Below are 24,395 nucleotides of genomic sequence, written 5' to 3'. Positions count from 1 at the left end.
TTTTCATCGCAAGCTTTGTTTCATCATCATCATCAAAGGAAACGTCAGTCTGTAAAATTACTCGTTTTTTGTGACAAAACGTGATGGCATAATCGGCAGGCACTCATTATATCTAAATACTGAGAGAGGGCGAAGAAAATGAGGCTGATGCCGGAGAGACGAATCGAATAATTTGAGTATTTGATCACTGTAAAACACGAAACAGGTATTGGATTTCTTCTTTGTTCGTTGGAAATGTTACCGGAGAGACAGGCGGCCAATTAACTATGAATTAGTAACGTACAGTAGATTTTCAAACGTAGCATAAAATCAATCTCGGTTGAAACGATGACGGTAATTGGAACTTGGAAATCAGTAACGACCGGCGAGAGCCATTTCCTTATTCAAAATTAATCTGACCGCCTAATCGATACCGAGACTGCCCCATTTTCAGATTCGAGTCTCGGAGGACATGATATAGGGATCCATTGTGTCCTCCGACGAGAAATGGGGAAGATGCAAGGAATGAAGATGAATACTGATTAGTTCCACCAAAGAAAAGTTCCCAACTATTCATGTAAGCATCAGGAAGGACATTCCCTCTCGTATGCTGCAGCATCTTCTTTTTGTTGAGAACGGACAATTATGTAGGCACACATGACAACTTGATAACATCCCATTTTCATAAACAACTCGTATAATTTATGGTGCGAGTCTTTATTCGTATATAGGGTGCATCTCTGAACTGTACATATATTTTATTAGTAGATTCTTGAGGCCAAAAGAAACACTTTTCTCCCTATGTTTCCACAATGAGCTTTCTCAACCCAGGAAACCTGACACTCAAGTTTTCACAAGCGTCAAATATAGATGCTGGCAAGTACCACTTTTTTTGGAATTCAAGAAAATCTGAATATCAATTTCAATTGAATGACATTTTCATAAGTGAGTATTGGAAGTTTGGACGAGAATCTCGTCATTGGGCGATAATAGTTATTATTTTGCTTCTCTCCTTTTTTCTTGGAATCACATAAGATTTATTGCTGATATAGGGTGCAGGAAAAATTTCAGATGATTCTGAGCAATTTAAATGTCAAGTTCAAATGAAATTCAATAGGTTCGAATTCCTATTGTTACTCGATTCAATTCTCCATAAAATGATACCAATTGAATATCGAAAATACATAACGTGCATGAGATAATAGGATTGTCGTGGAAATGATCGGACCACTCAAAAATTTCATTAGACGGGGATTTAAACCCACTTTCGTCCAAGAGAATAGACAGCATCCTTCGAAATCTCAATTTTATTGGAAACAACGATTTTAATGATGCAATACGAGGAAGGGTAGTCTTGAAATTATGGTATCAAATCTCATATACTGTTAGCCAGAAATGCAATTAGAATATGCTGTTCTTCCCACTGGAAGTTGAGGTATCCCCCTTATTCTGCTAGCAATTATGATGGATCGTAGATATACCTACTTCAGAGCCTGATTCAGCTGAACTATCAACCTTACCAGAGAAGCCAATAGTATTTTTACGGATAATCAATCTGTATCAATTTTAACCTTCTAAAAAAGCTCATCATAAAAAAACAGTAATTCAAAATAACAATTTACGTACTAATTCGAGAACAAAAAGTCGACTATTTTTGATGGCGAGTATTTTCCATCCAAATCAGATATATACTTTTCGTCCGTGAACACTTTTCGTCCGCTGCGTTTGTTGCTAAGAAACAAATACGATTAATCAATTTCGAGAGCCAGGATTTGATAAAAACATAAGTGCCTGTGACAATAACTGTCATTTGTCAAATTAATTCTTTACGAAATCTGCTAGATTTTACGAGTGAGTTACAAACGTGGTTTGAATATTATTAGTGTTCATTATAATCAAGAATTCAGAATGATGACGATATGCATATGAAAAACACTGCTTCAGAGATGTGGGAATTGTCAACTACGACCAGGTTGGATTTACAGCCCACAAGTGAGAACTTACTCTCATGAATGTATGTGAGGTCGACGAAAAAATGTAGGTAATATACACCTCATCAAAAAACTGTCTATATTGTCTGGCCTGCTTGTTCTAGCCTCGGCTTTCAATCAGCAGGCTGGACTTTTTTAAATAATAGTTTACTTCACTGTTGTCTCATTTCAAACATTCTTTTAATTGATGGCAAACCCACTAAATCTTTATTTCTACGGAAATGTCATTGAAATGTCGAATAAAATATTTATGATACCATAAAAATTGTGAGCACATAATAATATAATTTTATTTACGGGCTGTTTGCAAAATAAAACATGGATCCAAATCATAATGATGCAGATGGGGAACTTATAAAATATTCAAAACACTTGACATTGAAATTTCCAACGAGAGAGTGCCCGTGGACGTATTCAGCGTTGAATTGAACACTCGAAAGGATGTCTCGTGGAAATATAGGAGGAAAATTTATTACTGGAAATACTTCCAAGAATTGATGTTCTCGATATAAGTGAAGATGAAATATTTTATTGAATTTTTCCATCACGTAGAGTGCCAGTCTTCACTGGTAAAACGTTCTGGGGTTTTGCTGTTTATTTTTCAATAAAAAACGCAAACATAAAACGAGGAAAGCTTACTTGAAATTTCTACGCTTTTGGAGGCATGTGTAGATTACTGAAAATGAACTTTCAAGCCCTTCTCAAAAAATTTGATACAAAATCGGCTGCTATCCGACCAAGAGGTATCGAGGTCCAACTCAATTCACGTTCTTAACGAGGTTCTTAAACTTAAAGCGAAGGTAACAGGTATATTATGGCAGGTACATACATAATAATCAAAATTAATTCAGATATACAAAATCTTTGGATATAAAATTCAATAAACGTTGTAAATCGTAGGCTGAAAGATGTTGGCTGATGGCTTTTGACGGTAGTCAATAAAGAACCTCATGTCGCTCTCTGAGTACCACCACCATCACAAGGATTATCAACACAAAGACCATTCCATCGTGTAAGAGTAGATGCTGACCATGGTTTCGATCTTATCTGACCTCTCAGAACAACACAACTCCCACCTCGATGAAAATGGAACCAAATGAAGAACCATTGTCATATTCGACAGAATATCTATCTATCTATCTATCTCTCGTTCATACGAACAAAGGAGTAAAGTTATTGATTCCTTATTGCTAAATGTTGAAATAGACAATCGACAAAAAATTGGTGCAATGATGTCAAGTTCCGGATACGAAAGAGCAAAATAAAGTTCCGAATTGGTGGAGTTTCGTACAAAGCTCGTTAAAGGTTATATCTGCACCCACCATCTACATCTATAAATAGACCATGATCGTATTTTCTTGCTCGATTTTTTTTGTGTATCGGAGTTTCCTACGCCAATCCATCTTTCGACGTCCTACCACAATTCTTCTATACTAACATATAAACAATACCCAAGATTGAGTCATCGAAATCAAAAGGAATAATCAATTCAGTAACCTTCGCTTTCATACGAGGAATTTACGTCTTCCTTACAGTATGTCATTGTTCGTTGCCTTTCGAACAGCATCCAGCCTATCAAATTATAATTTTCGGCCGAATACCAACATTTATTGCTCGAAATTATGGAATGCAATCTCGTAGTTATTTCATTGCTATGAAAATCTCAATCGGAGCGTATGATGAGTAAATACTTGTTACATATATGATTAAAGCAGAACTGAATGGAATTAATACAAATAGTTGCATCTGGCTTCGATGAGCCTCTCCGGATTCACACGTCGCATTTAGCACGATCTGTATATTGACCACGATTCATTGAGTGTTGCAATACAGTATGGTCCATCCGGCTTTAAAATGAAAATGTGGCAAATCTGCAACCCACTAACGGGGGTGAGCATAACTCCTTGATTTTGAATAAGGATGACGGGTGGTGTTTTTCTCTAGCTCTGACAGTTACAGAGGTGCTATGTAATGTCAGCGAATTTCGCCAACCATGTACCCAACTGTACAGGGTAAACGTTGGAACATATTTAGAATAGAATAGAATAGAATAGAATATCTTTATTCACCAATAATAATCGTTAACAAAACAATGAAGATGGGAAACGTCATACAGGAAAAAAATAAACAAAAACAGAGAAGATCAACATTCAATGTTACTCTCCAGGAATTCACTAATAGTGTATGGCTCTAGTCGTAACAATAGGCTGTAGACCTCTTTTCGAAAACATTTGAAGTTATCAATTTGACGTATTTTGGATGGTAGTTTGTTATATAGTTTTAGGCACATTTATGTACAATTTCTTTCCGTCAGGGACAACGCATGTAGAGGGTACAGAAAAAATTGTTATTTTCATAAAATCCATTGAATTTCGAAAGAAATCCTGAAATCCCTTTATTTTAACTATATGGTCTTATATTATCTTATTCAACCTACATACATTTGGCAAAATAGTTTTCCCCGCCCCAGAATTCATTCAGCGTTCATAAAAAAATTCGAGAAAGAGGCTTTTGCTCGGGTCTTCAAATTCCAAAGCCGCCACCTATACAATATGTTATAATGTATCTAACGCCAAAAAAGGCTGCATTAATGTTAAACAACATATAATTTTGGATAAATACTGTCCTTAGTATAACTAATGATCGATTTTATCACTTTCCTACTAAATTTAGTCTGATGATTCCAAAAAAATTGTCACATTGGTTAAAAATATAAAACCTTCAAACCTCCGAAAAATGAGCATATCTGGAGAAATGTTAAAATGAATGAACATCAGAAAAATGAGTATTCCCCTCACGTAGGAATGCTCTTCTTGAATGATCTTATTATGATCCTTCCAAATCTGACTTGCTAGTTGAAGTACCTGTTGACGTCTACTCGATAAAGACATACAATTTCTGTATTCCCCTATAGAAATATCATCGACCCCGTAACGAACGACTTAAATCTACTCAGAATACAAAGAAGCTACTTTCAATATTTCAGGATTCAAACTTTCAACAAAGCCCCGGTCCCTTGCGTTTCAGGATAATTTGAATATCACATTGAGATTCCGGGCATGACTTCCTTCCGGAAGATATGCATATTATTATGATACTGTGCCATGTCTGGGCGTTTAAATAAATGTGCCAGCTATTGGGATCCGGTCGAGATGGGGGGAATATCTGATACCAGATTTCTGCTGTTGCTTTATGTACCCCAATGAATGGGGACGAAGAAAGAGATCAAAAAGCTAGTAGGCCAATTCTATACTTTTCCGGTAATATGATTTTTTATCATTCACTCCTCGATTTTCTACCCCAGAATTATACATTTTCAAGTGAACAGCTGGGGGCAACAGGATTTCGCACGAATTGTTTTTTTCAAGAAAAAATCTAAAAATTGACATTGCATATATCATAGGATTTTCAAAACTCTCAATTCTGTGAGTTGTATCTTCACGTCATAAAGGGTGTGTACTGAAACTGAAGATGCCACGAAAATGAGGTGAAAAAATATGCGGGGGCAAATATTCACCCTTTCTTATTTATGGGGTATCGAAAATGGAATCCTGTATACAGGCTGTTTCAAGAGTGAAAGGATGAATGAAAACCGTGAATACAAGTACTCAGTTTCCGTTATAAAGGGGGTTTTCTGAAATTTCTCAAATTTTTGTTTGGCTATAACTCCTGAAATTCTCGATTGATTCGACTAGAAATTTATATTTAGGTTGAAGTTGTTAGTTTCAATGAAACAGAACATAAAATTTGACAAAAATTAGGACCGGACTCAGTAGAGCTTTATTTAACTCCGAACCCATGAAAAACATACTTATTTCTAGTTTTTCAACATAATTTTAAAATTTTCATTATCAGCATGTATAATTGTCTCAAAGTAAATGAATCATTGGTATGCCCCATGTTTTAAAAATAATTGTTTCAAGATCATACACCCCTAAGGAACAGAGCACTTCATGAAAATGGATTTAGAAATTCTGAATGGCAATTTTTCCCCAATTCTGTTGAATGTATTCAACAATTATACCATATTCGGTCATTCACAATCTTAAAATGTTTAGTAATTGATAATACACAAATAGGGAAGGAGAAACTACGCTATCTTGAAACTTGATCTTCTGAATAAATAGTCTTTCTGTAGATAACTAGTTGTCTGAAGTAGATGTTCAAAATGATTTCCTCCACTTTTTATACACTTTTTGGCCCTCTTTATGAGGCTCATAACTGATCGTTTCATTACGTGAGGATTTCTACGACTTTCGTCTCAAACAACATTTATTGGATCTAATAATAATTGTTCCTTTATCAGGATGTCTATTTCATTGGTCTTCAAATAACCCCAAAGATACAAATAGAGGGGTGTCAGATCAGGCGATACAGCAGGAAAATCTTTGGGTCCTATCCTTCCAATCCACCTATCTGCGTATTCTCTATTAGTAATAGTAGTATTACTGAGGCATTCTGAAAATAAGACCATAGATCTTCATAGATCCAATAATGAAAATAACGGAATCAATGAAAAATTCGAAAGAGAATTTATCAGTTTCGAATATTCAATTATTACCTCACTAAAAGGGCGAATGAGGTGAAAGTTAATCTAGAAAAGTACTTGAGGTCCAAGTTGTCTATAAAATGCGATTCATTCTGAAGATATCAATTTATAGTTATCATTTACATGATAGCGCAGTTTTTTATTTCTCTGTTCATTCAAAAATAAAGCTTATTATCTCTGTACCTAAATGACAATTCTGAAAAACCAGATAATATGCTATAAAAATGCAAGCCATATTTGGAGAACGAAAAAAGTCAATTCGCAAATCCATATTTTTTTTTCTTTCCTTTCTTTTTCTTTTCTTTTCGTTTTTTCCCTTTTTCGTCTTTTTGTAGATTCATTCCCGGCAACGGGATACAGCAATGAATGAATGAATGAATTTATACAGAAATACAGGGCTGTTTTTTTAAGAGGATGATAGGATAATATTTCTATGATAGGTCCTAAGACTCGATTATGGTCGAATACGTTATTAGTTCATCATGATATTTAATTATTATAATTGTGATAAAATCTTCATGAGGTGATTCATCGAGAAGATATGTTATCTCAAAATGTTTATATAGTTGAAATAATCTATGTCGCGCATATGAGAAAATTTGTAGGAATAGTTGAATGTAAACAAGATTCAAGGATGGTAAGATATGAAATCACGATTCCTAGAGAACAGGCAAGTAATCCTTTCCTTTCAATTTTTCTGAAGAAATCTAATGAGAATTACCTCACAATTCTGAAAAACATTGACGACCTCTTGAGAGAGGTCTGGTGCAAAAAAAACCCAGATCTGAGATAAACCTATTACTCCACTCTGGACCGAAAACCCGTTGATGAAGAATTGAAATTCACAGCCGGATTCTTTCATTCGATTCTTAGGAGAAAAGTAAGATGTCCTTCACTCATTGAATTTGTGAAAAAACAGTGTGTTCCTAAACTGAAGGTAGGTACAAACTAAAAGAAGAGATGCTTTGAGTAATTTTAAGTTAAAAAGTCTCATAATCATGGGATCGCAAGCGATTCGTTTTCGAGTTACAGGGTGTTAAATGTAGAATTTTTTTCTAGTTCTTTTCTCGCACACTTCACAAGATATTCAACTGAAATTTGGCATAAATATTGTAATGGATGTTTATGGGACATTTTTTCTTAAAATTACTTAAGGAATCTCCCACTTTTATTTATAATCATATATTTGGTCTTGTTGATGTTCAATGCAAGGCCGTATTTATTCCAATAACATTCTGTTCGAAAGATTTTGTTGTTCCTCCGAACTTGCTAAGATCAGGTCCTCTGATGTTATTTACAATTTTTCCATTTATAGATGAATAAACCTAGATGATATTCTAGGGCTTCATTGAAAATTTATGATCAGTGTTGTCAATCTATAATCTCGTAATTCCTTGTCCACCAATAATGTTTTGTCTTCGAATATTCTTTTCAATGAAGTAACAGCCAAAATAATAGATGCATGGCATCTGGCCACGTTACAATGGCAGTAGGCCAGCCTATTTTTCAATGTTCTTCTGGGACGAGTCGATGAGGCGAAAGAATCAAATAAACCTGTAGAAAACGAAGTGGAAAAAAATCGGCGAAGCTCACCTATTCGAACTGTGTGGTGAGAGGAATTTTTCTTAATTATCCGCAGAAAAAATACTTTGGCAATCTGAGTAATCTCGAAGTTTGTGTTGAGCTTGCTGGATATCTGATGGCGGATCCAGATTGTCGAGTTGGAAAGAAAACTTATCAGAGTTACGGAGATCTCTTCACTTTATCTCCCCACTGAGCAGAAGTTATAAGCTCGTTAGTTTTCTGCGGCCACCAAAAAATCTTTATCCCGAACGGAGGATTGACGAGATCAAAGCCGTCAAAATTTCAGATGAATTGTGCACGATACTATATCTACATCGTACAGTGCAAGTCTTGATGAAAAGCGATAATTAAACTGAAGAAACTGAATTAGATTATTACCACTATATCTATTCTTTATTCAAAAATAAATAAATTTCATTATTTTTTCATCAGTTTGATAAGAAACTATAAAGAGTGATGAAAATATAAGTTTTTCCTGCAATAGTTGCATTAGAATTAGCCAATATCGAATTTCAAAGTTTCATGCTAGAAAATCGTTATTAGATGTCAGTCAAAAAATATTATTCTAGAAAGATGTCATTCATTTCAGATAATTAACTTACACAGACAAAAATTTGACATGGGGGCGCAATTCCTACTCCGATGCCTTCATGAAAAATGCATATTTCATATGAAATTCCTTTTCATATTCATGATGCATAGACACTAAAGATTGAAAGTGGTTTTCATCATGTTATTTCCATTTCTAGAACAAATAAACACTACGAAGAGCCGAACTAGCGTTTGGCGAGATCTCAACATAATCATTTGTATTAATATTTCCTACATCTCATACAAATCCGGCCATATGACAAGTAAACACATGTTAACACATAACGCGTAACAGAACACACGTTTTTTTTTCATACTCCTAAAGCGAAGATAACACTACCCGATTTAGGGGGTCTACATAATTATAATGATACTAATTTAGTTCATACCCCTCAATTCATCACAATATACATAGCATAGATTTTTCCTTCTTATAGTAATTAATCGATAGCTATACGTGCTTCACAGTCCATCAACATTTTTATTCAGTACGTCTCTATTCATAGATGTTCAATTTTACTATTTACGTTCTATTTCACTCCCCAATGGAGAGTATTTGAACAGGTTTTCCACTTTTCATTGTGCTCTTTCTATGTTCAGGACTGTTCAAATGAGCTCTCAGTAGGGCTCTGTAATGCTGAACACGTATTTGATTTACAACAAATGGTTAGTTATAGGTGAAATTGTCACTTCGTAGGTCATGGTTGGCAACATTTCAATGTCAATATTTGATGCTATTTATAACTAGTAATAACTACTCATAATTTCGTATTATCTTACTATATTGTTCGAAATATATTTATATTTGGTTCTTGGTAAATTCCAGTATACGAAGTATACTCCATATTATTTGTTTCGGTCGACCTTTTTTACCATGAATATCCTGTTTGGCTGTCGCTATCATAGAATAGACCAATAATTTCATTTTCTCATAGAGTGACCAGGCGGTCCTCATAATTTTCTCTTCATTACCTACCAGTAAGTGACTATGCGATGCAAAAAAACTCTTTTTTGTACCTTGCAAAACATCAGCATTTCAAAGGACTCGTTCGTTCAATTTATATGGAACCCCATACTTCCTTGTTTTTCAATCACTAGCAACGATTCATAATGAAATGAAATTGCTCACTTCTCATGTGGCATGGATTTTCCTCAAATAATATTTCCAGTCCCGATGCCTCCGTACTCGTTCTGTCTTCCACTTCTCTTCATCCTTCACGTAAAACTTTTTAAACCATCCTCGTCAACCTCTAGTACTCACAAAGCATATTAAGCTTTTAAAGAGGGCGCGAATATTTTATTCAAATCAAAGAAGTACAAAGTATTCATCAAAAGCTCAGCACAAAATAAAAGATTTTCGCCCGAAAAAAATATATGCCTCCATTTGATGAGTAGTGTTAGCAACCCTAAAAACAGCAATGTCAGTACTTGCTGTGAAGGAATCGATTGGAGAATTTAGGTAGGTTGAATCAAATGAAGACGCTCAATGTACTAAACCGCGTATGAAATTCCATTTATGAAATTTTTTCGAAAATGTATTTAAAGCCCTAAAATACAGTCATACTTATTACCACCTAAATAGTCTTTAAATTCAAATGTTAATATTCCAGCAGTGGGTGGAAGTGTTGTTGAAAATCTAGGGATATATGCATTTTTCTTTTGTATTGCATTGTATCCTGTTTAAACACAATAGTTATGATTCAGTATTCACTTTGTATAATTAATAGTTCTAAAGCCTAGGAGATTTTAATTTTCCTTCTATTATACAGAAAAGACCATCAATAAGCAATAAAACAACCATTGTGTGAAATTTGCTGTTTAATGGGAGTATTTTAAGTAAAGTACTATGTACAAAAGTAGGTATGACAGTCACGCTTCCGAATACTTTTATGAAAAATTTTTTTTCTTTTTTTTTTCAAATTTGATGTAATAAGAACCTTGTGCGAGTAGAATTTGGACTATTCAGATGTAATAAATATAACCTTATTTAAGGTCTTCATATACATTTATTCATTTATTTATTGAAACCAGATAATTATATTTACAAGAGCATACAATTGCAAAATATATTTACCTGTAAAGGTAGGCTACGCTACCTGTTCACAGGACTGGTTAAAAAATGATGAAATTCCATAAAAGGAACGGGGTATAGTCTGACCCACCTTTACCCACTTGATTCTTTATGGAATTACCAAACAAAATATTTTTCCCATTGTTTTCCATCCCTCCACTAAACCAAACGAAGCATTTTGAACGCAGCCACTACAGAAGTGCAAAACAAGCCAAATTTCCTCCAAATTCATCAATTTTCAGTTCACCGACAAAGCACATGGTGAGAGTAAAGCACTCTCGAACTCCAAGGATAGCAGGGGCTTTAGGAGCGCGTTGATATTGACTTTCTATCCTGCATTGCCGCTGGCTTACTTGAAATTCAATTTATTACAGGAAGACTGGTGAAACAGGGCAAAAAGAGATGAAAAAGGGGAAGGAGGTAGAACATTTTGTCAAGCGTTTTCAATTGATGATTTCGTGAAATTCTCAAATTTTCAAGAAAAAACTTAAGAGATATCCAATTTGATTGTTTGGTTAACGTTTTTCTTGAGAAGAAATTATTGTTGAAACTTCACCTCACTCGATTCTAGTTGAGAATCAAGTTGCCATCCGTTCCATCGTCTCAGATATGATATAGGATACATCTTCAAGTTATCCGCGCATCCACCATTTTGTGTTGAAATTTTTGGGGCTTCAAAGGGATTAATGGGGTCACATAAAATGATAATGGAGTGAAATTTATGTTCACTGATCAATTCGAAGAGAGACGGGTAATATTGAGGAAGTTGAAGGGGGATAATCAATGTTAAAAATTATCCAGTGTAAAGTTTATCTGATAGTCGATAGGTATATATATAAATTAGGTATTCAAGAAACACCTGACTCCAAAATCGAAGACACAGCATATCAGCTTGAATATTTCAGCACGTTTCACATAAAAAATTCAATTCCAATCGGCGAAAAGACAACCACCTGTCATATCGTACAGGGTAGAGCCTCCAAATATATTGATTTTCCAACAGGGGCAATGCAGATATCCAAACAGCGCCTGAAAATCTTAACCCAGTAACCGGGTCATTCTGAAATCGTCGAATGACGAGAATATAGTAGACAACAGCCTCGAATATAGTTGCGTTGCATGCGAGTTTATTTTGGTATTTGGGATTATTTTAAATATTTTCGATTGCGGCGAGCAACAATGTCAACACCCGCCTCTGAGCACGCTCGCGGGTGCCGCTAACTCCAGGACTAGATTCACATGCGAAATCTAAAAATTTGCCTACTTACTTCCCCAATTCTTCTTTCAGATCGTAGTTATCGCTGAAACGCGTAGAAGCTACGGGCACCGACATACTGTACCACTGGCAACCTAAACCCTACTGTCTAGAGTCAGTGTCTACACAACACAACATGTACTTTGAACTAATAAATGCTGGATCCGCGCAGATCCTTTCACAAGCGAGCCGAAACTCAGAACACTGCCGCACTGGCTAGCCAATGTTGCCAACTTTAGTGCGATTCGAACTAGGGACGCCAGCAGGAGATTCCTGCTGCGATAATATTCAAAATGCCACTCGACTTTTTCACGGAAATTGTCACCGCGGATGATGCACGCAAATTAGTTGCAGATATGCAGATTTCCACTGTTATATCCCTTGCGCACACGTACGATTTCCGTGAAAATTCTAATCTGGACCTTTTAAAGTATATAAAAGAAACTAGTCTGTCGAGAATATTTAGTAGCTTATTATTTCCGAGTCACGCAGTAGAGATGAATTGACTCCTTTGGCTGAAGCACCTCATCTGATCCTGATCGCCAAGTCTGAAGCCCCTAAATACTGTACAGTATTTAGACAAAAGGGACATCCATCCCTGAATTGTTTTCAGGTGGATGACATGTATAGGAAATAAGTGTGCTTCTGTTGTATTTCAAATAATTCTTTGAAGCACCATTGCTTCTCGCCTCCATATACAACGTGTCCCAAAATTCAACGATAAGCCGGCGCCGTAGGGTGTACATGGTCGTGACTACTTCAGAAAAAATAAGAAAAAAAATCCAGCTCACTTTGTTATTTAATTACAAAATAACTTAGAAATTCTTCGAAAATTAACAACCTTCATGACATTTTAAGTTACTACGGCCACAATTTTTCAAAAATTTTTGTAAATTTTTTTGTGTCGGCAACTTGAGTAGTACTGCTGCCCACCACGATTCCTAAATCTCCTAGAATACTTATAGTTTTTACACAAAAAATAATCAAGTTATGTTTTTCCCACAAAATTTTGAAAGATTTTTCCGTTCAGCCCACTTTCCCTCATTGTTTTGTTGAAAAAAGTATGGAAACTATGGCGGCAAGTTTTTCTAAAAATTTACACAACTAACCAAGATTCCAAAATAGTATAATAATCCAAGAAAAATAGTCGCAAAAAAAATATGCGTACCATTTCTTAGAAGGACTAAATTACTTAATTGTTCTCGTTCATAGTGACAATTTTTATTATGTGCCGAAATGAGATTGTGTAAAGTCATTTCTTGGAATTTCAATGGGGTACGTGTGTTGTTGATGAAATTTAGAAATTAAAGAGAAAAATATAGCGAGAGATACACCTTAGAGAAGGATAGTAGATGTTCTTTGTTTAATAACAATAGCACTGATAAAGAAGTTCCTATTCTCGGCAAAGTCAGTACCAATCTCAGAACATAGATACATGGAATGGAAAAAAAACATTCCAAAGACTGGAGTGAGATAGTTGCTTAGTGTTGCCAATCAAAATTGAGACAGTTGACTCGGACATCATTAACGTCAATTTTCAGTACGAATAGATAGGAAGTATGTAAATTTTTCAATATAACGCCACTGCCTTAGTGTCGTGCTAGACAGAGGAACATCGAATGTGTGAACTACAAAAAATTCATCCGTAGCATAGAATGTCCATTTCATGTATCTATGTTCTGAGATTGGTACTGACTTTGCCGAGAATAGGAACTTCTTTATCAGTGCTATTGTTATTAAACAAAGAACATCTACTATCCTTCTCTAAGGTGTATCTCTCGCTATATTTTTCTCTTTAATTTCTAAATTTCATCAACAACACACGTACCCCATTGAAATTCCAAGAAATGACTTTACACAATCTCATTTCGGCACATAATAAAAATTGTCACTATGAAGGAGAACAATTAAGTAATTTAGTCCTTCTAAGAAATGGTACGCATATTTTTTTTGCGACTATTTTTCTTGGATTATTATACTATTTTGGAATCTTGGTTAGTTGTGTAAATTTTTAGAAAAACTTGCCGCCATAGTTTCCATACTTTTTTTAACAAAACAATTAGGGAAAGTGGGCTGAACGGAAAAATCTTTCAAAATTTTATGGGAAAAACATATCTTGATTATTTTTTGTGTAAAAACTATAAGTATTCTAGGAGATTTAGGAATCGTGGTGGGCAGCAGTACTACTCAAGTTGCCGACACAAAAAAATTTACAAAAATTTTTGAAAAATTGTGGCCGTAGTAACTTAAAATGTCATGAAGGTTGTTAATTTTCGAAGAATTTCTAAGTTATTTTGTAATTAAATAACAAAGTGAGCTGGATTTTTTTTCTTATTTTTTCTGAAGTAGTCACGACCATGTACACCCTACGGCGCCGGCTTATCGTTGAATTTTGGGACACGTTGTATAGATACCAGCAAATCGATTCCTTCAAAGAATATCTCAAGAGGATAACCTAAAGGGGGCTGGGGACAATGGGGCCAAAAAATCTGGTGCAATTCAATGTTCGGAAGACCCAAACAACAACTTCGCTTCTCATAGAACCCAATTCCTGGCTTCAGACTTGGTGATCAGGATCAGAAGATGATTCAGCCAAAGGATAGTCAATGCATCTTCACTGGGTGACTGTAAATGTGACGGTATTTTCGGGAAATATTCTCAGTTTCTTCTACTTAGCAAGGTACTTGTTTACTCTTCCCATGTTTGGAGTTCAGCGCCCAAACATTCTTTGAAACCCTTGGATAGCACTGCACATACATTTATGCTGTTTCCTCAATAGCTCCAGGAATTCATTGGTAAGTGCTTTTATTTGCTGGAGATTATACTAGAGAGAATCTGATGGCAGCTTCCGGCATCATTTCCTGTAGCTGAGCTGAGCATCCACTGTGATCGGCAATTCTGTAACTCCAGAATAAGTCGTCGAATATAAATGTAGCAGACAAATGGAACAATATGTCTGGTACATTTCTATTCCAAGCATAGGTACCGTCTCTATATTCGATCTGACGTTACAGAATGGGACCAATCATCTGAAAACAGGTACAATTTTGAGGCTTTCACCAGCTTCCATCGGCTGTAGACTGGCTGTCAAAGTATGGCAGCCAATTAGTCTTACACTGCTCTCTTCTGGATGGAATTCAAGGGTTGATTCAGCTGAAATTGAAACCAAAAACACGTTCGTAAAGTTTTTCAAAAGAACCACTCAAAAATTCCCCCGCTCTGGTATATGAATAATATAGTCGCATATAGGTTGAAACCTCTCATTAGTTCATATCAGGTCTTCTTGACTTATCGATCATTCTCCTATTGACTGACTTGAGAGAAATGCTAATGACGTAATGGTTTTCACGTTTTACATTCTAGGATCCACATTCTCATTGAACTGTCGACCAGTGTTGATCAGATCCGAAGTGGAATGAGGAAATATTTTACTCAATTCCCGCGTAAAAACCAGTATTTTCCTGTCTATTCCTTGAATCTGAATAAGATGTTATAACACACAGGACATTGACAATAAGTGTCTTGACAAAGTCAGTTAGTTGTATTACGAATCATTCATCTAAAATTCTAAAACATTTCATTCTCCATATAATTTTTCTCCACCTGATTCAATTTTCCCGTTTAAAAAGAAAAACATATAGATAATTATTATTACGTGCATTGAAGTTTGAAATAAAATGCTATTATTCAAGTGTCCACCGCTGTTCTTTTACAGGCTTGCTTCGAACAGCCGGGTCAGTGGCCTGAGTTTCGGTGGGAATACGTCAATGTTTTCAAGGTTTTAAATCCTCCGAAGGATTTCACTAGTCAAATACCCCTAAGAAATCCTGACTCGAAAGAAGCTGATAGGAGAATTTTTAGGAGTAATAAAACTTGGTCGAAAATTAATCGATTCTCTCCCTCAAAAGCATCCAAGCATGTATAGTTTTAACAGCTGTGTAAATTTTGCACATGTTAAAGAACATTTTGAGAGATGGCCTTGAAGAATTCGTGTATGGGAAATCCTTGTATTCCAATTCTGTAAACGGCATCTGGAAGTAGAGATCCATATCTACAATTTGTTCATTTATATCGAGTTTTCTCATCTGGGAAGTGAAACTGTCAATGAAAGTTTTTCCAAGCGCTAGAGGCGAGTAGTTTATTGGAGATAGTGGGGGAACGAGCCTACGAGGGAGAGAGTGTCACCGAGAACACATTTGTTTGGGAGGGTCAATTTCATTCTGCCTCGAGCGCACCTTCAAGCGTTGTAACAACTTTCAGTGACATTTTCGAGACATTTCCTACTTCTACTGTGAGAATCCCAAACAAAATTTGTTTCTTGTAAAATTATGCTCACTAAACAGAATTCCATACGTACACATTATTTTCAATGAGGAGAACATAACTCGATATTTTTATCATCCATTATAAAAATTATATAATTACTGCCAACCATTAAACTTATTACACCGTTCATATATATGAGGAATACGACATTTTTACCGTCATAGCAGAAACTAAATTTTGGTGATTCACGCATTAGTTATTCCGTTATTATGTCAGTATCGGTGGTATCACTACAGGTATTTTTGAGTTTGAGGTCAATCAGTTAGGTAGATCAATCCCTAAAATTAGTTAATGCCAATCATAACTGGGAACAACTAGCGTCAGACAGATCACAGTGGAGGTCTTTGGTACACAGTTATAATGGAGAATCGAGAAGGATACAGCGGCGGCTAGATCTGGTTGGTGACTATCCATGCCCTGATTGTGGAAGGATCTGCAGGTCACGGTTGGGTCTCTTCAGTCACAGGAGGGCACACAGTCGTAACTAGCCCTAAGAAATTACAAGTCTGTTTGCAATTTTTTTTTTCTTCTTTTTGTAGATTTATTCCCGGTAACGGGATACAGCAAAGAATGAATGAAGGTAGATCGATATTCACCTATTCACCATCAGCCTACTCTATAGGTAGAATAGGTGAGTAAGTTCGCGGAATAAATATAAATAGACCAACAATTCGTAATCGTCAATGTTCGACGGAAAAAATAAAGTTACTTTTTTAGTCATCTTGTCACCAAAGAAACTATACAATTCGTATCTCCACCTCTGATACATGCTTTATTCCTCAGATCTAGACATGAAAGATGTAGAAGAATTTGAGACCCTGGCATATTGCATTGGCCGTACCTAGGTTATTAAAAATATGAAGAAATATTAGAAAATGTTTCAATAGTAAAGAAGGGGACCTTCAGGCACTCTCCTTTTTGAAACTGATTGCAATTTTTTGCCAGCTTTTTGATTATCTTGCCTCACTCTGCGTCGTAATCTATGAACAATATCGAGGGACAAATACTCATCAGCGAATATAATATAATGATCCAAGCTAGAGAAATTCACGACTCTATCCCACAAAAAAATGAATTAATCACATGTATTGCAACCATTTAATGATTCTAATAAGCCGATAGGCAAAATATACTGCACAAATGAACTGATTGACAAAAACTGTCCAGCATGGGGTAACATGTGGGAATACTGATGGTTTTCCAAAGTAAAAATCAAATCAATGTACGCCTTTCTTTGCTTATACATACAATCAAATAAAAGATACGATTTACTGGTAGGTTTATTTTCGAGCAAAAAACCTGCGTTATCAGAATTGCATCTTAAAACTGGGTAAAAAAAAGTTTCACTTTCTTACACATTTCACACAAATAGTTCTCAGAGATATTCTTAAGTCTACATTTTATCGAAGTTAGTTCGAAGCGTACTATTTTACATACAAACAGCAATACATATTTACAGAAAAGTGCAAATCAATCATTAAAAACGAAGTATTCCCATAGTGGAATGGTTGTTTACAGATGTCGCACGTTATCCCTTCTCTCAAATCACATGTAAATGAATTGAAACCTGAAAAGAAGTAAATTATTTCAATAAACTATATCCTTAGGTTGAAATTCAAAATGAAATGAAAAAAAACTTTCTTTCACAAATTCAACACACGAGATTTTTTTTTATTCCAATAATAATGAACAATGAATCATTTAAGCACAAGATTATGTATATCTAGATGGATTCAATCTTACAAATAACAGATTGTTGGGCGTGTTGGTCGGACCCACCAAACCTGCCACCACAACCAAAGGGGTCTCTTGTAGCACACAAGCAGATAGCTACACTTCTCCCTCTAGTCTCATCATACTTAGAAAGGAGATGATGTCAGAGGGGGAGTGATTCTTGAGTTCCTCTAGATTCAGCTTGGGAGAGCCAGACTCCAAGTTTGACCCTGTCTGTCACCGGACAGTAGTAGAGGATGTGCTCAATCGTTTCGTCCTCCTCTAAGTAGAGCCTACAGAGTGATCCATTGACGATATCGAGTTTGTGTAATTGAGCTCTGAGCCGGCAATGTCACGTAAAGACCGACATTATAGATCTCAGATTGGTTCTACATATCCTAGCCATCAGTTGGTATTATGAACTGAATAACGCAGTCCAGAACGGTTGTGCCAATATTCCAGGACCCTCTGCCTTATCCAGCTATTGGTTCGTTCCACGATTGAGGAATTAGAACTTCCTATAGTAGGTTCCGGGCCAATAAACGCTGTCGTTGCACCTTCTATGGCTATAGCATCCGAGAATTCGTTACCTCTGAAGCCTGAGCTTCCAGGTACCAAAATAAGTTGCAGTCTGTTGTGACTTCCCAATTTGGAGAGGTTAGATCTGCATTCGAGTACTTGTGCAGAATTGCATTTGTCAGCCGCGAAAGATTTTATGGCAGCTTGACTATCCTTTAGGGTTTTTATTGACCCGCCCGACCAACCCACGTCAAGCAGATTGTTGGCGTATAGGTTAATGGTGAAAATTTCCACCTGAAATGCTGTCGCCAACCTGTCCTAAATGACTAAATGACTAAAGGTATGGTTTCGGTAATCCGTCGGACTGTTGCATCCATGACTGCAGCACCTGTCGCATCGTCTGTTCATATGCAACTTCCAAGCAGCAGTCACATTCTGTAGCACTAGTGGTAGTTACGTATGAGCAGTTACATTCTGCAGCCACTTTATGTATCCGACGCACTACCGAAAGCATATCTTTACACTGAGCTCGACCAGCGGTCTACGACTGTAGACTCATACTCCAGAGCCCTGGCAACGTCGTTATGACGTTGATAGTTCATGAGTGCCAACTTTACTCCTTACAAAAACTTAAGAGAAATATTTCATGGCCAACCGAGTGCTTTTATAACAGCAAATGGAGTAAAGAAATACTACGTATTGAAAGTTCTTGTGATACTATAACTACCGCATTTTTACGTCGGGTATGATTGTGTGGATAACTTTGAACAATTTTGTGAATAATTCAGACGAATTTAATTGCCTAGTTTACGAACTAATATTCCACTTTTTTTCACACAAGTGTCTCAGGTATTTTTCGGTAGTACGTATCGAAATGAACAAATTATCAGTATCAGGATCTATTGAATCAATGATATCGAAAGTTTTGTACAGGTAATCTTTGGTGAAACGCTTCATTCCGACAAGTTCTGAGAACTAAATGGACCACCCTCAAAAACATCCTGTACAATTGTATCCATTGTTCGATTGTGTTTTTCAAAATGAAGATAAAATAAAATATCGAAAGCTTAAGTTAAGAAAAAATAAATCAAGATTCAATTACCTGCATAAAGCTTGAGGTAGTGACGATATGATGGGTCCATAGCCTTGGGAATTATCATATAACTCAAATAATGGAGCTGCAACTAGTTTATAATTTTTTGGAACAGCTAGAAGGGCTGGAAAAACAGATATGAATTTAATAGACAAGTGCTAGATGAAAATTAAATGAGATACATTTTGTATACAAAAAAATAATATAGAGTAAATAGTTATGAACTAACTTGACATTATACTGGTATTTTATGAGTAATGATTGATTTATTACATGCAATTGATAGTTTCCAAATATTCTCTGCTATATCTGCTAATTTATCAAAAGAAAAACAATCTGTTGGACAATCATTTATATTTTGCATAAAATTCGTTTCACAACAGATTATGAAAAAATTCCTCTGCTTGTCAAAAGTTATTTAGGAATTCAAGTACATTCTTTGATTCAGATTATTGACATAGAGTGAACTTCCACAGCAATGAAAGTGGGACAACTTTTAAATACCAAAAATGCGATTTTTCATTTGAGTATATTGGCAACTTTTTCATTTCCTGCAAATATTTACCTTATAATGAAAAAATATTCTATTCCTATTTATTATTTATAGGAATTGAGAAAGAATGTTGCCAAATATAATACTACTATCTAGCCATGACTATGTATGTAATTATTGATTACTCTTTGCAATTCTCAAGAGATTAAACCAACTCAATATAAAGAAAGTTTTCTATGTATATTTTAGCTCTTCCAAGACACAAAGAAATTTGTGTCTTGGCAAAAAATGATTCTTCATGGATCATCTTTTTGAAATTCTATGATATGTAGTTTGAAATAGCTAGCACTGTGAACAACGAAATACGATTATATATACAATAATTTTTAAAGACGCTGTGTAATTGCTCCAGGAACTATTGACATCTTAGGCAGCTGTGAGAATTAAAGTTATGTTGGTAACAACCAATATTAGGAGGTATGCACAGAGGGTGTGAAATTTTGATTAAATTTCTTATTGATGAAAAGTCATCGTTTTGGATTTTTTCAGTGATGTTCCATATCAAAAATTACGCTAAAAATCATTGAAATATGTGATTTGCAACCAGATAAATTAATAAGCTGCGTCAGTAGTGAGGCCTGCTTCGGAGTCCATAATTCTTGAAGCGGTATAATTGCTTATAGGCGAACCACATGCTGACAGATCAAACGTTGTGGAAATTGTCAGAGGTTTCACAAAACGAAAGATATGTCCTATTTGCATTTGCGGAAATATAAATGAAAAAAAAAAACAAAAAAATTATAATCCTGAAGGTAGAATTTCTGTGAACTGAAATAAATAAAATTAACAACTTCAATCGAATTTGCATTGTGACATTCAATTTCGAATTGCTGAATATCTCTACTGGGATAAACAGGGAATAGTTCAGTGCAGAATGTTCTCATGAAAAAAAATTACAATGAGTTAACACAGTACTGAATAAATATTGGGTGAAAATACGACAGAAATAGTACAAAAGTGGACTATTAATAATTTTTTAAATCTAATATCCATCACCAGCATATACATGTGTATCATATACATATCAGAATGAGAAATGCGAGGCTGGCAAGCTTAAAAACTCGAATCATAAAAAAGATTACATATTTAATACCCACAAAAAGATATTTGTACAAGAATCCGCAAAGTATGAATTGCTGTTTCATCATGAAACTAGATTTCTGTGTATGATGATATTACTGGTCATATTGGTTTATTTCTGATCAATGAACGAACACTGTAAGAAGTTCAGGTAAACATGCAGAATCTACAAGTGACCTTGACAGTGACAGATTTGCTTTGAGGCCAAGTAGGCCCGAGCCTAGGGCGGCCAGTTAATAAGGGCGGCCAATCGTGACAAAAAATTCCTGCCACTCGGAATTGCACTCCAGAAAATGAAAAGTGGAAAAAAAATAGATTTTTGGTGAACAGTGTTAGATATCCGAAAGTTTGGTATGCAAATAAGGGTTTCCGAATACGCTGAATCTATTCCAAGCTATTATGTGAGCCTATCACCCTTCCTTTAGGATTTTCATCTTCGAAATGACATTTTTCAAAAACTGAATTTCAATCTGCGATATTTCCTGTGATATTCCTGATCCAATTGGGATTTCCGGTTCTATAATCAACGTTGCCGAGGCTTCCACCCTAGCACAAAAGCTCGATTTCGAATTTCTCGATTTTTTGGGTCAAGGGTTCGACCCCTCTAAAATGACCTATTTGCACTTCTGTCTAAAAATCAGGTCCTACTACTGTCCTAGGATATCGAGTGCATGGAAGTTGTTTTATAGATTCCAGAAAACCTAACAGTTCGTGCTTCAATTGCACTGCAGAGAGCCGTTCAAAGTGAATTCAAAAATGAAAAGTGGAAAAACAAAATGAGATTTTCTCATGAAAAGTGTTTGATATTTGAATGTTTGGTATGCAAATAAGGGTTTTCGAATACGCTGAATCCAATCCAAGCAATTTTGTGAGCCTATCACCCTTTGTTTAGATTTTCATCGTTGAAATTGAAAATTCGTAAAGACCGAACGGTTGCGCCGAGATGAATGAAATTCTCAGATTTATCAATAGAAGAGTTGCTCTTTCGGAATATGTACATTTAGATATATGATGATTTTTCTGGGAGATAAGCATGTCGAAAATCGACCTTCGAAAAAGGTTTAGATCACCTGATCTGGCTCCACTGGACTCTTTTCTATGGGATCACCAGAAATCCAAGATTTACTATACCCAGCCTGAGTCACTGGATGATTTGCTCGGATCTTTAATGAATGCCGACAAATTACCCCAGAAATTCAGAGTAATGTAAGTGAACGTTTTCAGAAAAACTTATATTACAGCACGGAAGTGAAAAGTGCCCAAGTTTGCGTTGGACCATACTGTATAAGATAAAAATTCTTTAGAGAAACATGAGACTGAAAATTTATTGAAAATTTTGAAATGATGAGTAATAAAAAAGTTTCAGATAAGTAACCCATCAGTTTTCACAAAATACCTATGTCTATGCCTCCATTCAGATTTACAGTAGAAAAAAAAAGGCTATAAACTATGCATCGAAAGTGATTTTATTCCAATCAATTACACCAATATGGTGAATGCACAATCTGACAACAAAAAACTCGGAAATTACCACTCATTCTTTGCCTTGAAGGTCACTTGTAGATTCCGCGGGATTTGGAATTCAATAATGTCCTTGAAAAATTGTGACCATAAACTATCACATCATTTCTTACATCCTAAGTCAACAATTTATCGTTACTTACCAATAAGAACATTGAATTAATTAACTTTTGAAGTTAAATATTGAGAAATAAGCAGTTTTTCCCATTGTTCCAGAAATCACAAATTATTCATTTATTTGATATTAAAATGGAGATAGATCCACTAATAATAATAATGGAAATATATTATTATTTCAATTCAATGTATATACCTATTTGCACACCAACAAGGTTGCGTTCACAAACTTACTCTGAGTAAGGTCCAATTACTCGAAACGATCACAAACATACATTTTCTTCCTCCGAGTGAGTTTATGAACGCAACCCAGCAATATTCTCAATCATATCAAACGATTAAATAATTATAATTTTTCTTATAGTTGAAAGAAGTACCATTTCTTCCAACTTTTATCACAAAGCGATAATATGCTCATTGACCTCTTGATAAAATAATTCTTTCAACAAATGTAGCACATTTTTCACGATGTACTCTGAATGCAACAAAATACTGCCAAAAAACGCCACAAATCACAGTACTGAAAATACAGATCTTGAGTTCTCATGACAATTAACAATTAATTGCTAATTCTAAGCTATACATTCTTCATAATGTCATACAATACCCTTCTCTTGGAGTTGCACAAGGAATAATCGTTTATGCTCCTTAGGTTTAGTGATATGAGGGGGAGTGTAAGGATATTGCGGAGGCTCGAAGTTAGGTCTCCACCAATTTCCAATAATATCCTCGACTACCCAGTCTTGCTTTACTCCATCTTGTCTTCCCAAGGTCTGCAATGGCAATAATTGAATTATTTATTACTTGAAAGAATGAGAAAAATACACAAACTTACCTCTGTCAATAATCGTTTCAAACCTTCAACCTCATCCTCACCGGGGTTCAATTCACCCCCAGGTAATTTGAAAAATGTTGTCCCTAATTGTAATAATAGAACGTGGGGTAACCCATGCTCGTGAACTAGCAGAACACCTTCTACGCTTCGTCTCATCCCAATCTTTTCAAATTCATCTCTCATCCTTTGGAATCTTGCAGGAACACTCGGATCTTTTTCAAATAAAGCTTCCTTGGTTCCAAAAGTATAGTTTGTCAAGGGATACCTTTAAAAATTCAGTATCAGAATTCTAGATCGACAATGACGAGAGTTATTCTTACAAATTGATGGTCCTATATATCGTAGCCTGTGGAATGGGATATTTAGTTTCGAATGTTGGGGCCGCAGCAGCTACGGCTGTCGCTGTACCAACAGGACCTCCTCTCCGAGGCCAACCTGATCCAGCAGTGAGACCGCCCACAGTTTTTTGTGCTTTCACTTGAGACGAAGTCATTGCCATTTCGGAATTTGATTAAATATGTAATTTTCAGCAGATTCCAATCCTACTGAAATTTGAAAATATTGGAAATATGAAATATAACAAACCGACAACTGTACTAACGCCAACCGATTCATAGA

General features: G+C 35.5%; 2 protein-coding genes across 10 annotated transcripts in view; both read right to left on the bottom strand.

Annotated features, from left to right (window-relative positions):
- Nucleotides 1-12,236, bottom strand: part of LOC123322932 (calcium/calmodulin-dependent protein kinase type II alpha chain) — a 41,938-nt gene extending 29,702 nt beyond the window's left edge. For 2 of the 9 annotated variants that reach the window (XM_044911262.1, XM_044911219.1), the window contains exon 1: nucleotides 12,034-12,230. In XM_044911262.1, the coding sequence (XP_044767197.1) occupies nucleotides 12,034-12,098 (65 nt within the window). In that variant the 5' untranslated portion in view covers nucleotides 12,099-12,230. Of the gene's footprint in view, nucleotides 1-12,033 lie in introns of all 9 variants that reach the window. The other 7 variants (XM_044888247.1, XM_044888461.1, XM_044911145.1 and 4 more) reach the window with 6 other exon arrangements.
- Nucleotides 12,237-17,704: 5,468 nt separating this feature from the next.
- On the bottom strand, nucleotides 17,705-24,395 carry LOC123320522 (cleavage and polyadenylation specificity factor subunit 5). Its single transcript, XM_044907873.1, has 5 exons — nucleotides 24,098-24,395; nucleotides 23,778-24,042; nucleotides 23,550-23,715; nucleotides 19,681-19,795; nucleotides 17,705-17,913 (listed from the first exon to the last, which is right to left on the bottom strand). Exons 1-5 carry the CDS (start codon nucleotides 24,274-24,276, stop codon nucleotides 17,892-17,894), a joined length of 747 nt encoding a protein of 248 aa, XP_044763808.1. The 5' UTR covers nucleotides 24,277-24,395; the 3' UTR covers nucleotides 17,705-17,891.

This window comes from Coccinella septempunctata, chromosome 1 (genome assembly GCF_907165205.1).
Source record: "Coccinella septempunctata chromosome 1, icCocSept1.1, whole genome shotgun sequence".
NCBI classification, from domain to species: domain Eukaryota; kingdom Metazoa; phylum Arthropoda; class Insecta; order Coleoptera; family Coccinellidae; genus Coccinella; species Coccinella septempunctata.
Note: the sequence above shows the minus strand (reverse complement) of the source record. Positions and strands in the feature narration are given on the sequence as shown.

Coding starts and splice junctions, on each gene's coding strand:
- LOC123320522 (XM_044907873.1), bottom strand. CDS start 24,276: ATGGCAATGACTTCGTCTCAAGTGAAAGCACAAAAAACTGTGGGCGGT. Junction 23,716..23,777: donor TGAAACGATTATTGACAGAG/GTAAGTTTGTGT, acceptor TTGCCATTGCAG/ACCTTGGGAAGACAAGATGG. Junction 19,796..23,549: donor TGTGCAACTCCAAGAGAAGG/GTATTGTATGAC, acceptor CTGTTTTTCCAG/CCCTTCTAGCTGTTCCAAAA.